The following is a 16350-nucleotide window of genomic DNA, read 5'->3' as shown; positions in this document are numbered from 1 at the left end:
GAACACTCAAGACAGAGCCACAATTTTGTTGGGGTTTTGCTTGTTTGTTTCTTTTTAACTTGCAAGCCTCATTGTTACTTGCCTTGAAAAGAAAAAAAAAAAAAAAAAATCTCATACTTTTCCCCTTTCCTAGCCGATGTAGGATGACAGCAGAAACCATCAACCTGATACTCTGGAAGAACAAACTACACAGAGTAACAGAAACGATCCGCTATTTTGTGCTGACGTGGTTTTGTAGCGGTGCAAGCTCAGCACGCTGCGATGATAAACGGGCGGAAGAGGACTGCGCTTCCCGCTCTGATTTCCAGAACGGGCTTCTCCCGCCCAGTTCGGAACCGCGCGGCCGCTGGGCAGCTCCAGCCGCTCTGTAGACGTGGCGCCGGGCCGGGCCGCGCTGAGCTCCCGGCACCCGCTGCCAAATCGCGCCCGCCCCTTCCCCCCGACCGGCCGGGGGAGGAGCGGGGCCGGGGAGCGGCGGGGCGGGGCGGGTGCGATGAGCGGGGCCGGCCTCGGTGGGCGCCGGGCAGCGGAGGGGTGCTAGCAGCCGCCTCGGAGGGACCGTCGGTGCGCGGCGGGGCAGGTGCGGCGGGGCATGGGGAGCGGCGGGGCGGGGTGGCGCCTGGCGCTGGCGCTGCTGGTGCTGCCGGCCGGCCTGGGCAAACCGACAGCGCGGCAGGAGCGGGCGCGGCCCGGCGCCGCGCAGCATGAGGACCGCCCGGGCTTCCAGTACGACCACGAGGCCTTCCTGGGCAAGGAGGAGGCGCGGAGCTTCGACCAGCTCAGCCCGGAGGAGAGCCGGGAGAGGCTGGGGTAAGAGGCGCGGGCGGGGGCCGCCGTCCGTGTCCCGAACCGCGGCCCCCCCCCCTCCCCACCCCGGTCGCGACAGCGTGGCGGCCTGCGGAAACGTGGCAGGGGGAGGGCCCGGCGGGAGCGGCCCGCCGGCCGCGGTGGGCGCGGGGAAGAGGCGGCGGCCGCCTGGCAGGCGGAGCGGGGCTGCCTGGCTGTGTGCGTCCGAGGGGCGGCGGGGGCCTGGGCAGAGCGGCTGGATGGTGGTGGGCGCTGCCTGCCTTGCTGCAGCTCCCGGGCCCCGTCCCGCTCTGAGGGGGCTCTGTATAGCCAGCGGTACCCTCCAGTTAGACCTTTCACACGCCGCTGATTTTGCAGAGGAACAACCAGCAATTCATCACTTCCACGTTTTTCTGGCCCTACAGCAATAAGCCTGGTGGAGGGAGCAGCTGTGTGCGGTGCTGTGCCCGGTGTTGGACAGATCTCACCTGCTGCTGGGGGGCTTTGCCACTACACCTCCTTACCTCTGCGTCGCTTGCCTGGACCGTATTAGCTTGAATCAAATTTAAACCATTCCTTCTTCACAGCTCCATTTACAAGTTCACTTGAAGCCATCTTCCTGTAGCTTTTCCACTTGTGACATCTTTGCCCGCTGTCTTACAGTGTTGCTCTTTCTTGCATGCTTCTTTTTATGCCAAGAAGAGAGTCCGTGCAACAGTTGCCTTATTTCACTGCTTCTCCCTCCTTTACACCTACACAGAGTCAGATCATTAATTAGAACTAAGTTTAATAATAGTTAAAGAAAGATCCTTTTATGTATTTACTAACAAGAAAATAGTTTAAAATATCTGCATGTTCTCACTAAGATTAGGTTTGCCTTTATTCCCCTTCCACAGGGAGTGGTACTTGCTCATTGTACGTCTGTCTAGTTCCATCATAAGCTCTTAGTGGAGCATCACTGTTATCTTACAGCCTGACCTCTTGATCCATCTGGAAGCTGTGACTACTGTTTACGGGTATCTCAGTGAGGAAACAGATGAAGTGTTTATCAGAAACGACCACTTTCATCCACGTTGTTTCAAGAAGGAGCAGAAGAAACCATGTTCTCAGCATACATGATCTATGATTTAGATTCTCATAAAGTGTATCACGAAAATGGACATGCCTTTTAAAAGCTGGTCTGCATTTACACAACGACAGATATTTTAGTTAGGGATATGATTTAACAATAGAGTTGTTTTTAAACAGTTTTTACAAATGCTAACTCAGCAAGAGAGATGGTTTAACTTTTAGCGATCTCATTGTGTGCACCTTGGAGAGGTGACACAGGCATGTTAAGCTACAGCCACAGTCAATAACCTTTCAAATGGATGTGACTAAAGCATCCCTCTGAGGACCAAAGCCTACGTTGTGGGGTGAGCGTTGTGCAGCAGAACATCAGAAATGTGGTTCCGGGGGGGGCACTGTGGGACAGTTTCATGACTTTCAGCATTTCCTAACCTCATAATTTCAGATATCATACTAGGAAGTGGAGGAGAGAGAGCATTTTTTAAACATTTCACTTTCTTCCTTTTATTGCTGTTCAGTAATCAGATATACTGAGAAAACCAGTTTTGTTGTGGGCAGCCTCTGCAGTGAGAGTTGGAAATGGTATCACTTCTCAGCAAGTGAGTGACTTTTAGGAAGAAGACATTTAATGAAAAGTTATTTTTCAATGCTTTCTGGGAGAAAACAGGAACATGTAGTCTGCTGTTGCATTTGTAAGTCATTTTACCTTGCTTAGGAAGAGTGGCAGCGCATTGGTCATCCCAGTCACCAATGCTGGAATTGGAATCCCAGGGCTGGACAGCAGTAATGCAAAGCTACTCTCACCTTCTTCCAGCAAACAAAAAGGAACTAGCTAGTACGCAGAAAAAGCCCTGCAGCCTCAACTACCTGCAGCCTCAGTGGAGGAGCAGCTGAAGAGTATGATCTTGATTTGAGATCATGGCACATACCAGCCCATAATCATACCTTGACCTGGGAGCGCACCTGCCTTTAGGACAGATTCCATGGCAGGGGCATCCCTTCTCCCTGGCCTCCCACACCGGCTCACTTCACAAGGGAAGAATCGCAGGTCGCCCACCCATGCGCAGTACCACAACTCACCTGGCTGTGGAGAAGCGTGACATAATCCTGGTGCAGCATTCAGGGATTGCATTAAGGGACTGGAGATCCTAAGAAGGAGCGGAACGGGGCTGCAGTCCTCTCAACCTTCTCGCTGCCATTTGTGATGGGCCTGTCATTTTCAGAAAACATGGAAAGTGATTTCAGACCCTCACAATATAAGTGTTTCTGTTCTTTGTACAGGCCAAGGCCAGAGTTTATCAACGTACAGTTGTACTCACATCAGGTGCAAAGGGGAATCCTTCCTCTTTCAGCCACTTCATAGCAATGATTTCCTTGCCCCAGCTTAATTTCATCACCACATGTCTTCACAGACTAGCAGCTTAGATCTCTGCAATAGCAGGGTATGTGTACCTGTTGCACGTGCCCTCTAGCTTCTTTATTATGAGGTGGGAAACTAATACTGCCTGTAATCCCACCTAAGTTAAAGGGAGAAAGTAAGCTTTCAGGTATTACACACTTGTGCATGCGGATTCCTGTGTATGAGCTGGCATTTTGTGTCTGTTAACATGTTCCTTGAATTTTTGCCGTATTCAGGAATTAACTGTTTAAAATAAAGGCACTAGGGCTTTTCAGACTGACCAATGCACCTTAGCTCCTCTACAAAACTTAGAATGATCCTGAGCCATTTTACAGATAATTATCAGTATAAAAAGTGAAGTCCACAGCCATACAATAGCTTCTTACCCATGCCTTTGGGACCCTGTAGGCAAGACTGTTTCTTTGTCCCTGTCTTCAGCATGGATGCAATGGACCTATAAAAAACAAGAGCACAAGATGAAAAAGCATGAAACATTCTGGTAAACGGTCCTGACTTCTTTCGTGTTAAAAATACCAAAGAGCTACTAGCAGAATCATTTATTATAACTAATACATTTAACAATAGAAAGAAATACCAGCTAAACCAGTTAAATCAAATTCATTGTGGGGCAAATCCATTGACAAATACAGTTCCTCATGCAGTGAATAGGACCCTTGGTAGTCAGTTCCCCATGAGATTTATACAAGGGAGGAAAGGTTTTCCAGTCAGTTAATTCATACTTTACTGCTTCAGAAAGCAAATTCAGCGGCCCCTTTTTTCCCCTATAGCTCAGAAATAGTATCAGACTGAATTGATGAACATGGTATCAGACTCACACAAGATTGCTGGAAATTCAGCAGAAGCTGCTGCTGCTATTTGACTCTACTTACCACTTTCATAAGTAAGGCTCGGGAAAAGACACTGCTTCACTAGTTCAACAGTTCCAGCTGGCCAGGGTCTGTATCTGTGTGGAGAACCAAGATGTTGAATTGCAAAGAATATTTAAAAGTGCAAAACTTCCCTGTGTCCTTTGGCTGCCTGGAGGTTTAGGGAGCTCCTGTTGAATCTCAAGTCGGGATTTAGACAAGTCAACTCCTGCTCTTACCCCTCCTACAGATGACATATAACTTAACTAGTCCATTAGCATGGTGATTGAACCTATGGGGAATGGTCATTCAGATTACCTCGAGTTGGCCGCTGTGTGGTCACTGAACCAGACGCAGTGCAACTACAGACAGTTTGCTCCTGTACCTCATGAGCAGTGATGCAAGGGTTAAAACAGCTGACGTACGTAAAGCCAGCCTGGATACGCAGAAGAGACATGGTGTTAACTGCCCCAGTTTCAAGAGCACAGGATACATAGTTTCCCACAGGCTAGTGCTCAGCATATAACAACGCTATGACAAGTTTACCTACAAGTTGTGGGATTAAAGCTGCATTCTTATTTTAGATAAAGGTTGTTATCATCTGGTCTACCACTGTAGCTGGGATAGAAGCCAGTTTTACAAACTCAAACCTAAACTGGTGGCGTTTAGCAATTACAGGCATGCCTTGACAGGTCTATTGCAGAGAACCTAAATGGTAGAGGAGGGCATAGCCTCTTCTTTTTTTTTTTTTTTAAAACATTTTTCAGGTTGGTTTTATCTGCAGCTGTGTGCAGAACTTTTCAAAGATGGAAGTTCCCCTTATGCCAGTACCTTCAGTCCCGCTGATTTCAGCAGGGCTTGAGGCTAGCAGCTTTACACAGGACAGTGACTTACAGCCCAACTGCCAGCAACGACTGGAGACCTGCTGCAGGCTAGCTGTTGCTTTGGCTAGTAACAGGCATTCCTGGCAACACAGGCAATACTGCTTTTTGCTGGGAAAGAAAGAAAAGAAACAGAAGCGGAGGAACAGGAATGGAAGGGAAGACTGTACATGGTGTACATGCCCAGCATTACACAGTCATATAGCTTACTCCAGCCTAGCATCAGTCTGCTGGCAAGGCACAGGAGAAGCTGCAGGTGTCCACAAAATCCTGGCTTTTTGCCCTAGTTGCCTCCAGCAAGCAGCAGTACAGGCTTTCTTCTGAGGTGAAGTCAGTGTCTCCTACTCTGAGCCCAGCACGGCCACGCTGTCGACAGTGAAGAACAGGTCCCCCTAAGTTAGTAGATACAACCTAAGAAATCCAGGTATTATCTGAGGTACTTTGTTCACTAATTTTATAGTGCAAGTTCCATTTCAATTATTCATAGCAATATTGAATAATGAATAGAGACATATCCCTTAAGATAATCTGCAAAATGCAAGAAAGCCTTAGCCAGTAAGGCAGCTTTGTAAGTTTTAGGTGCTGTGTTTTTGTGGAAACTCAGGGCCAGGTAAAGATTACTAAAATTGGACTGACATGTAGTTTGTTTTTCTGTCAACTCTTAAGGATGTTGGTCTCTTTTTACAGGAAAATTGTGGATAGAATAGATGACAACAAAGATGGCTATCTCACAACAGAGGAATTAAAAAACTGGATTAAACGGGTACAGAAACGCTATATCTATGAAAACGTGGCTAAAGTTTGGAAAGACTATGATCTAAACAAGGACAATAAAATTGCCTGGGAAGAATACAAACAAGCCACATATGGTTATTATCTAGGTAAGATAACATTTTCAGGTTATATGCTCAGAGATTATTGAAATTATAAGGCATGATTTCGTGCCTTACAGTCAACAGGAGTTTGATGTCATATTTAGGACTCTTGAAAATTGCATTAAATTTTATAGATGCTCAGAGGTCAAAAGCACTTCTTAGCTGTTTATTGCAGCTATTTCCACTTGGGTCCCCAGAACACAGAAGGTTTTGTAGGATAATTAAATGTACTGACAAAGCTGAATTAAAGTCTCCTCCAGTTAGAAATACTTTTTTTAACATTAAAAAATGGTACTTTAAAAAATAGTATGTTGTGTAATTAACCAGCATTTGTTAATTCAGTCTCTCTAAACTCTTACGGTTCTAGATGCTAAAATTTAGGCTAGGTCTAAGCTATAGCAAAGTTATTGATTAAAATAGTTCTTGTAGAATAACGTGCTTCAGGCTGTGATCAACTGCAAATGAAATCCTTAACAAATCAGGCAAAAGAAACATGTATTTAAAAATATACCCAAATCTTTCCCCCCGTCCATGTAACATTCCCTTCGCTTTTTATAAGTTAATGAAGGGAGAGGAAGAGAAGAGATCATTTAAGCTAAAGGGCAACACTGACAGAACAACAAATTGGTATTAGTTGACCGTTTATACTGGAAATACAAAGACAATATCTACCTACCATAGAGGCAGTTTCTGGAGCAAGCTTCCAGTACCAGTAATAATTCCAAAGTCTACCTTAGATTAAAATGGAGCTTATTACGTGTGTGGAAGGAAATATGTGACACGCCATCCCTGCAGCCCTTTGCAGCTCTTTGAGGATTACAGAGAACAAAGACAAGATTTGGAGAACAGCTACTACATTGTGGTTTTGTGTTAATGCACACTTAAAATTCCCGTCTGTGATTCCCGGCCTAGGCTTTTTCAATTGTGTGTGTCACCCAACATATGAATTATGAAATTATATGAGTTTATAATATGAGTATATTTCATGTTTGAAGTCAGTTTAGTGATCCTATTTTAAAAATTATATCCAATACCATTCGTTTATGCCACTTAACACCCGGAAAAAATGTCATTGTTTTAAACTGAAAATAATTGTTAGGTTCCCTGTAGCAGAGGCGTAGCAGTTAGATAATTTCAGTCAGTCTGACAGCTTCTGAAACCACTTTACTTCGGTTTGCTTGTGTTTTTGAAACTGAAAAGTTGTGTAGATTGTGCTGATTCCTAAGAAGAGTAAAACTTCTGTGAATGAAGTCTACCCCAAATACTGCCTAAGCAGTGCTTGTAAAAGCAGATTAAAAAAAAAAATAGCTGTGAAGGATCACATACAATACTGCAAAATCCATTATCCCCGATTCTAACAGAAGGCTTATTCAGACATTTACCTATACTACTGAGTTACCTTTAAAGATCCAACCAAGTGGTTGACCGCTGAATTTAAAACTTCACAGGAACAAGAAGTTCAGTTTAACACAGCAGCTATTCTGGCAATAAGCCTTTGTATTTCTAGACTCTAACAGCAAATGGGGGTATTTTGTTGTGGTCATATGTTTTAAAAAGAACATAGTTTTGCAGTCATCTTGATTCATTTGCAGAAAATCCAGAAGAATTCCAAGATGCAACTGATCAGCACAGTTTTAAAAAGATGCTGCCCAGAGATGAAAGACGATTCAAAACTGCAGATCTGGATGGAGACTTAGCTGCCACTCGTGAAGAATTCACTGCTTTCCTTCACCCAGAGGAGTTTGAGCATATGAAAAACATCGTTGTCTTAGTAAGCAGAGCAAACGCAATGCCATTGTTTTTCCCTTTTTTTTTTTTTTTCCGGATGAGCTTTGAAATGCTTCTCTAACCTTTCCATGCAGGGTTTAGAAAGAGACACACACATAATAGCCAAGTGGGGACAGAAGGGGATGTCTTTCATGAAATTCACTTGATTTAGAGCTCTCAGTGTAAGAAAGACTTGTTAAATGCACTTAGACAGCTCCTAAATGGAATCAAGAAACAGTCTTGGGTCACGGACTTAACACCAGAACGAAGGGTATGCTGACATGTGGCAGCTGTTTGATGCAAGCTTGTATCTGCCCCAACTTAAAACTTAAGCATGGTGTCTGGTTCATTCATGTGTAGGCAATTTTTTGAACATGAAAGGATATTTGTATATTCATTGTCTAAGCAACAATGACATTGGAATCAGTGCGAGTACATTTGCCTGTTTACAAGGGCAGGTCAAGGCCTCAAACGTGAAATGATCAAAGAGGCGAGTAGCCAGAATTCTCAGTTCTCTCTTGATTACTTCAATGCAAAACTATTTTCCAGGAAACATTAGAAGACATAGACAAAAATGAAGATGGTTTTGTGGATCAAGATGAGTACATTGGTAAGTGTTGAGGTTTCTTTCTTATATAATCTCCAGTCCATTTGTCCATCTTCTCTCAATTTTGCAGCCCAAAGATGAACATTTCTGTGCTCCAGTTTGACTATTTTAAACCAACTATCCAATCCCAAAAGTTTAATTTCATTTTAGGCAGGTAACAACATCACCAACAAAAGGTTCCTCACACTTTACAGCGTAAGAGCCTCCTCTTAGTCTCATATAATTTGGCTAAGAGGATCTGGAATAATATTTTTCATGACAGGAATACACTCTGTATACTTGACAACTTTAACAGCTTTTGAAGGCATTGTTTAGAAATGCAGGAGGATCAGAAAGTGAATCAGTCTGTTCCCAAGTTTGAATGGTACTTGACTATGCAAAATAGCTGGGAAGCACACATTGCAAAAAAAAAAAAAAATCACCTTTTTTCTACTAGTTATTTTCCTAATTTAATTAGTAAGAACCCATACCTCTCTAATGGTTTGTATGGGTATGCCATTATGTTTCTTCTAGAAATGTAGGTTGCATTACAAATGAGCTGGATAGAAATAGCACTAAGATTTAAGATTCTCAAAGAAGTTGCAAAGAGGGTGAAAGTCAGCTGTGCAGTGGCAGAAAGAGAACAAAATGGGAAATATCAACAGCAGATCAGTCACAGTTAATTTGCAGAAACTTCAGTCACACTAGGCAGTTAGCTGCTGTCTTGCATTTATATCTATGAAGACAAAACAAAAGCAGGACTAGAGATCAGCAGTACATAATAAATTTTAGCCTTTCAAATCATTATGCTGATACCAAAAGCTATCTTCTCCCACTGCATTCACTTTGATGGGTTTTAAAGCAAGAAAGTAGCACCAGGAAAGCATTAGTGCAAACTCAGATGAATCTTTCTGTTTCTAGTGGTGCTATAAAGATCACCTCACATAAAATCAGGAACAATATACACATGTTAATTAATGGCAGGGGGTTTCTATTCCTTGTAAATTATATTTAGCCTCAGAATGTGAATGCTATTCATTTATGACTGAAATAACAGAGCGGCATAATTTCCACAGTAATTTCAGTTCATTCAGTGACATTACCTACATATAATTATAAGGTAATTGTCAACATTTGTTACCATGTGAATGCTGTTTTTTCTTGTCTTCTATAGATAGGAACATGGAATGTTCTAGTCACGATCACCCCACATTGGCAAGGATGATAAAAATCAAATTGACAGGACATGTCAGTTGCTTCAAATAAACAATATAATTTGCACTTTAAAAATGAAAAAAAAGAAAGTGAATGTGTTGTCTGAAGTTTTCTTCATGAGTTGAGGAAAACTATGCTTAAAATATTCCCATGTCCCTTTTTCAGATACGTATTTTTTATTATTTCTGATCAAGCTGGGGTTAAAAAAATAAACAGAAAACTAAATATCTTCTTTGGTAGTTTATAAGGAACAACAAAAAGACGTCCAAAAATTGCAGTCTCTAGATCAGGTATTTGATGGAGAAATCTGCTGAAGATTATAGAATCATTCCTCCCTCCGCCTCCTCCGTTGCTCCTATTTTGTCTTTTACAAAATTTGGTTTAGATTTTACACAAGCAGCAAAGCAAAATATCTCTAGTCATGTCAAGCAGAGAGAACTAAATTCTTACTGCACATGAGGAGGTAACAGAGTATTTCAGGGACACTGGGGACAGTTCTACCAATAGAGACTTTCATCCTAGTGTACATGGTCACACTGCTGGCTGTGGGGAGGTTATTCCTTGATTTGAGACCAGCATTTATACTTCCTATAGATAATGGCCAGCCTCTGGCCCTGATGCCAGCCACTTCTCCTTAACACATCCTTGAAAACCAAACCCAAAAGGCATAGGAGTGCTATCACAAAGCAAGGCTTTCATTGTAAATAGAAAAATGGAAGGCTTGAGGAATAAGCAGCCCTGATGAGCAGGAAGCAATTGATTGGCTACGGTGACCAGATTAGTAAAGTGGACACACTACTTATAATTTGGAAGACCTATGCTGCAAAGAACAGATACAAATCACTTGCTCTTAATGATCACTACTACTCTCCCAACCCTACACATAAAGCCGCTGCCACTGTGGCATTCTCCTACTGATGCTTCGTAAATATAGCACAGGACTGATGTACAGAGCAGCTCTCGTATCTAATCTATACCTCCTGTGTCACAAATGGTACTTCATCCGAAGGTGCCAATCTATGACAAGTGCACTGCCTGTGGTTTCTCACACAGAATGCACCACCGATTCATGACGACTTGTCCAGATCTTTCTTTGTAGAAGAATACCTTCTACTGGAGTGTGCTGCTGCACTGCATGGTTAAAAAAAAGACTCATCTACTAAGATGAATTGCTGTTCCACAAACTTCTCTAAAAGCAGGACAAAAGCATTCCAGTTGCATTTATCAATTTTTGTTTTCCTAAATTTCCCCTGTGCCTTTTTTGCCTTAACCACTCTGCTAGCTGGAGTCTGATCTTACCCATAAAGACAGTTGCTGGCAGGGACAAGATAAAAGTGTTGAGTTCGTTTCTCCCCACATGTCTGAGCCCAGCACTAAAGCTTATGATTGCTATTTAACTAAAGATCCTTAAAGAATTTTTTTTTATTCTGGAATTCAGTGTATGATGGCCTTTAGACATGTTCACCTCTCACATTAGCCTCACCAGCAGTGCACAGTTATGATACAAGGGTCACGTAAGACTGGACAGAATCACCAGTATTTAAGAAATAGGCCTGAGAGAAGATAGATGTAGCTGCTCTATTTACACCCCACATTTCATTTTCTGTACAAAGAAATGCTGAACAAAGAGTGAAAAAGTTTAATTTTCCTCTGAGGAGCACAATGCAAATGTCTTTAATTTGCAAATTATGCACGAACTAAATATGACTCGAGTGAGACCTTTATTTCCTCTCCAGCTGATATGTTTGCAAATGAAGAGGGTGGACCAGAGCCTGACTGGGTGATTACAGAACGTGAACAGTTTGCAGATTTTCGTGACCTCAACAAGGATGGAAAGATGGACAAAGAGGAGATTCAGCACTGGATTCTCCCACAAGACTATGATCACGCACTAGCTGAAGCCAGGCACTTAGTCTATGAATCGGATGTAGACAAGGTACTTAGTGTTCTAGTATATTTTTTTTTAAAGTTATGTTAAAAAGAACCCACATCACCTTATATATCAGCTAGCAAGAAATTATTCCTAATAGCTTTTCTTATTAGTACACTTTAAATGCAATTTTAGAGGCTGGCATTGCTAGTGTGTTAATTTATCTGCCAATTTCACTTGGTAGGGTTAGAATCACAAAGTAAAGGTAGTAAAGTGTAGTTTATCAGCTCTAGAAGTCGCATTGCCTTTCATTAGGTTAGGTAAGAAATTAGTTATCATCTTAAACCTGGACGTTTTAACACAGTATATTCTTTTTCCTTTTAAGAGTGGTCATGCTATGCTAATTTAGATTGCAAGAGAAAAATTCAAGATACATTACATAGGAGGTAGCAAAAAAACTCCAAACATTTCTATAATCAAACATACATCTTTGACTTAAAGATTGGTTCAATGCATCCTCTTCCTCTAACGTGGGAGATTAATGGTTGGGTAGATCCCAGATGGTGATCTTCAGAAGTGTAATGTGAGCAAAGCTGGAACCTGGAAAGCCAAAACACTCCTACAGATACAGGAGTAAATTGCTAATGTAAGCAACCATCTTCAACAAAATAGACCAGAGGATTTTAATTTTTACTGTTAGGAAGGTAAAACCAAACCACAGGGCAAAACAAAGAACTTTCTATTAACAGTTTGACCCAACTGAAACCAGTGGGACTTCTGTCTTCTACTGAGGTCCAAATTTCACTGACCATGACAGCTACAGTAATTCCTGAACCTGCAGTCTGCTGCTTTGAAGAACTATTTCCCAGGGCTTTTCTAAGTCTGTGCTGGTGTGTCTTTTACTTAGCTTTGAAAATGTTCTTACAGAGATTTTATTTTCCTCCCCCCCAGGATCAAAAACTAACAAAAGAGGAGGTTCTAGACAACTGGAATATGTTCGTTGGAAGTCAAGCTACTAATTACGGGGAGGACCTCACCAGAAACCATGATGAACTATGATACAGCGTACCAACCAGTATGCCACAGACCTTTTCTCCACTTTACTGAAATCACCGTGTCCGTCCCCCTTTTTTTTGGGGGAAGATGGGCAACGGACACACTCACAACCGAATAACTTGCATTAACATATTTTTAACATGCCAGCTTATTACCTCAGAAACTGCGTAGATATAGCTTTTTAGTCTTTTCACATGGTTAAATGCAATATCCAATTACTACAGTTTTGTTTTGGAAAAAATAAAAAGGTAACTTTTCTTAATAGATTAGAGCCTGATCTGGAAAAGGCACTTCTAAAACATAATTGCAAGGATCTTTAGTAGTGAAATATTTTCTTCAAATACCCATTTTTACTATAGTGAAATGCAGCTAGGATTAGAAAGAAACCTAATGTTTAAACAGACTAAGTTATTTAATCATCTTTTAGAGTTACACAGTTTAACAATTTAGAGTTATACTTTGACCCTCCTATACAGAGAAAAGGTTTGACACAATAAAATCCAGAACATTTTTTTCCACACTCTTTTTCTCTTCTGGTTTGGGCCTGAGGTGCTGAAGGGTATCCAGCAGCCTCTGGTTCATAGCTTTACAAGTGCAACATGTACAACTGGCCCTTCTCTCTAACCCCCCTCACAGTGCAGACAGCACACGTGGCCCCACACCCCGTGCTGGCATTCCTCAGCGAAGGTTGTAGAGTTTGTAGTGACAGCTGCTCCTTCTGACGACAGAATAATGTACAATTGTTTGTGGGCTGTTGGTTATGCTGTTTCCTGGGAGGAATTATGCCACATGGAGCATAATTTATCTCACGCTTTTCGCACTTTACCCGAGCCATACTCTTGTTCACACAGTGTGAATGGCAGCAGTTCTGTGATGGAGAAGGAATGAGACATATCACCCTCTGGGCCTTCTGTCTTCTCTGTCACATGTGAGGACAGATTTATGTGGCTAAAGTTCTGGTTTTGTACATATATACGTGTAAGTACGTATTACTGAAGCAACTACATGAAGACAGCTTTCCTTCTAGAGAAAGGGGTAAGCTTTCCACAGAGGTGCTTTCTTTTGTACTGTATAATGTGAGCTATTACATGTATATTTTTATATACCCAACTTATCTAAGTTTGATTGTTTTTAAATGTACTGGTTTGAAAATAAGCACAATAAAACCAATACTTCTTTTTGATACTATGAAGGTGCAATAACACTAACACAGACTAGCATAGAGATGATGTGAATGCAGGAACCAAGCCTTTAAAGCCAGTAGTTCCCAAAGCACTGGGCCATTGGCAGCTCCTGCAGCACTGGCTGGTCTTCTACGAACAGCAGCTGGACATACAGCACCAACTGTTTTTCCTTCACCTCATTGAAAAGAAAAAAAGCTAGAAATAAGTCCGATATACATAGTTGCTATTGCTATCACTAGAATCTGTTCTGAACAGTAATACTAGGAGATTAGGGCTCCACAGCACAGTTCACGTGGGGGTTCCTTGAAGGTTTGTTGTACAGCATCATACGCTGGTGATCACACAACCATCCAGAGAGGAGCTTTGAGACTCCCAGGTTGTGATATACTTCAGCAATTTAACAAATCTGTGAAAATCATCACGAGACAAATCAGAACTCTGACCTCCATAAACTGTCATTTTTATAAGGTCATGTAAGAACTGTGGCGAGGTATTTTGCATCTTCCAACTGAAGACAATTAAATCTTGATATCAGAGTCTGGCAGAGATTACATGTTCTTGCTAGCACAATTATTAAGCTTTTGGTGTGCACTTCTTATGACATTGCTAGCAATGTCTCTGAAAAGTCCCTACCTCTTCCACTAACATACAGTAGCACAAATGTCATAAAACATAAGCAAACTGTTTTTGCTTTTCCAGTACCCTCAAGTTAAATAAATGCCTAAATGCAGTGTTATCTGAGAAGCAATAAAATTGTATGTTGGCACATGTAAAAGATTATCTGTTTTGTTTATGACTTGAATTTGGAAAGGTTTATTGTATTCAATAATCCTAACAATCTTGAAAACTTTTTTTACTACTAAATTTCATACTAAATTTTAACATTTGTATATTTCAGTAACAGAATTGCAGTAGTGTCTCTGCACTTAGATTATCTTCTGCTGTTTGAGGAAACAATACCTTAAAATACCTCAAAAAAAAAGCTTGTCTCCTGCAAGTGAAACTGCAGCTCAGACTGGATACTTAAGCCAAGGATTTTCACTGGAGCCCAAGGGAAGGTTGTTTGTTAACTCTTGTTGAAATTCAGTGGGAGTTGGGTGCTGAGACACTAAGCATTGTTGCCTTTAGCTAAACATGACACTTCCAAATCCACTGCGTTCTGTCCCAACAAAAAAACTGCATCTGAGCTTTGACAAGCAATCACATTTTCTTCCACATTAGTCAATGAATTTGGAATAGAATTAGCATCAAATGAGAGAGAAATCATGTTCCCATGTTCTGTATTTCTATTAATGCTTGGAATACATTGGACATTTTCCAGTATAAAATTATATTTACATGAGTAACAATGCTAAAATCAGAGGAGTTACTCAGGCACACAGAAACTAGAAATTTAGACCTGTAGTATTTTACAGTGAAATCTTTTTTAATGGAAAGACTGGTACTCAGGTGGACTATATCCAGCTATGAAAAAAGCAAACGTGCCAACCAGGATGAGATTTTAAATAATCAAATTGTTTATCGATCATTGTAAGGGTAATGGGGTCACATTAAGATTAGGAGCTTTTTTTATAAACCAGAATATAGAAACATTTTTTTTTTTAGAGAACATAAGTATCACTGAAGTGATTTCACTCTAAAGGCTACCCTCTTTCTGCAGCTCTTCTCAGTGTTTCACTTACCAGCATTTGGTAAAGGACTGTACATTTTGTGTACTAAATTTTCCTTTCAAGCTCAATGCACTAAGGAAGAGTAACTCCAAAAGAGACTAGAGCTTCTGGGTTTAGATTTAACACTATTTAAGGAAGGCAAACCTTTGCTAGGGGATATAACTGTTAACATTGTGATTTTTCAAGCCTAAGGTTTCTAATGGGGTTTGACTGTTCCAGAGATAACATTTTTTTTCTTAGGTAACATATTTCAAGTCATATTATGAGCAAACGTTACAAAATTTTAGTGTAATGTGAAATACTGTAATGTCAGATAGCATTATTTATCTGCTTAATATGACTAAAACCATTAATTGCTGGGAGCCATACTTCATCCCAGCAACATGAAAATCCATTTTGTGCCTATCTTGTCAGTTATTGCCGATTTTCTTAATGAATTGTGACGTAGTGAAATTCTGTTGGGAAACGTGTTTATATATTTCCAACTGCAGGTTCTGTATGGTAACTCTTATTACATAGATCCTCCATTAACTAAATGTTTTCATTATGCCTATGCCACAACATATCAAAGGTGCATTTTTCTTACTTGGATATCTGGAATATCCATTATTATTGCACATGCAGTTTTAATTATTAGAATTTATGAAATGAACTAAGTGGCTAATGTTCATTGTCTGATATTTCCATTTAATGATTCAGTCAGGTTAAATCTGACTCCTATTCCAGTCAAGGTACTGTATATAACACCCTGAGGAAAGGAGAATGCAGCTCATGCTGATCTAATTACACTTACACAAGTATCTTACAATAGTTGCATAATGCTTTGCTATTTGCAATGCAGTTGATCTTGATCCCAGTGAAGTTAACGGCAGAACTCTTAGTCTCTATATAAGAGAGAGTAAGGCCTTAGCCACCCAAAGGCAAGCACAACAATAGGATGGTGGGACTTGAAATAATCTTACGACCATCAGATCCTGATCTCCTTGCTACTACTACTACTGAACACTAACTTTTAGGAATTTAGCCTGATTCATGCTCATGTAAGACAGTGAGGGCATAAGTGTAGTTCATGGAAGAGAGTGTCTAATGTTTTACTGGTCTGTTCAAGCAAGCTTAGTCATTTTACT

General features: G+C 41.2%; 1 protein-coding gene across 1 annotated transcript; it reads left to right on the top strand.

The window, feature by feature from the left end:
* The first annotated feature begins 354 nt into the window (after nucleotides 1-354).
* RCN1 (reticulocalbin 1) lies at nucleotides 355-14328 on the top strand. The gene is made up of 6 exons (XM_075755278.1): nucleotides 355-810; nucleotides 5688-5881; nucleotides 7468-7646; nucleotides 8192-8252; nucleotides 11180-11379; nucleotides 12265-14328. The coding sequence occupies exons 1-6, from the start codon at nucleotides 593-595 to the stop codon at nucleotides 12370-12372; spliced, it is 960 nt and encodes a 319-aa protein (XP_075611393.1). The 5' UTR covers nucleotides 355-592; the 3' UTR covers nucleotides 12373-14328.
* The last annotated feature ends 2022 nt before the right edge of the window (nucleotides 14329-16350 follow it).

This window comes from Balearica regulorum, chromosome 5 (genome assembly GCF_011004875.1).
Source record: "Balearica regulorum gibbericeps isolate bBalReg1 chromosome 5, bBalReg1.pri, whole genome shotgun sequence".
NCBI classification, from domain to species: Eukaryota; Metazoa; Chordata; class Aves; order Gruiformes; family Gruidae; genus Balearica; species Balearica regulorum.
The sequence above is the reverse complement of the archived record's forward strand: the minus strand, read 5'-3'. Positions and strand labels throughout refer to the sequence as shown.

Bases quoted from the DNA above. Each gene is read 5' to 3' on its own strand.
- RCN1 (XM_075755278.1), top strand. From the start codon at position 593: ATGGGGAGCGGCGGGGCGGGGTGGCGCCTGGCGCTGGCGCTGCTGGTG. The intron at 8,253-11,179 runs GTAAGTGTTGAG...TTTCCTCTCCAG, and splicing joins GGATCAAGATGAGTACATTG to CTGATATGTTTGCAAATGAA. The intron at 11,380-12,264 runs GTACTTAGTGTT...CCTCCCCCCCAG, and splicing joins ATGAATCGGATGTAGACAAG to GATCAAAAACTAACAAAAGA.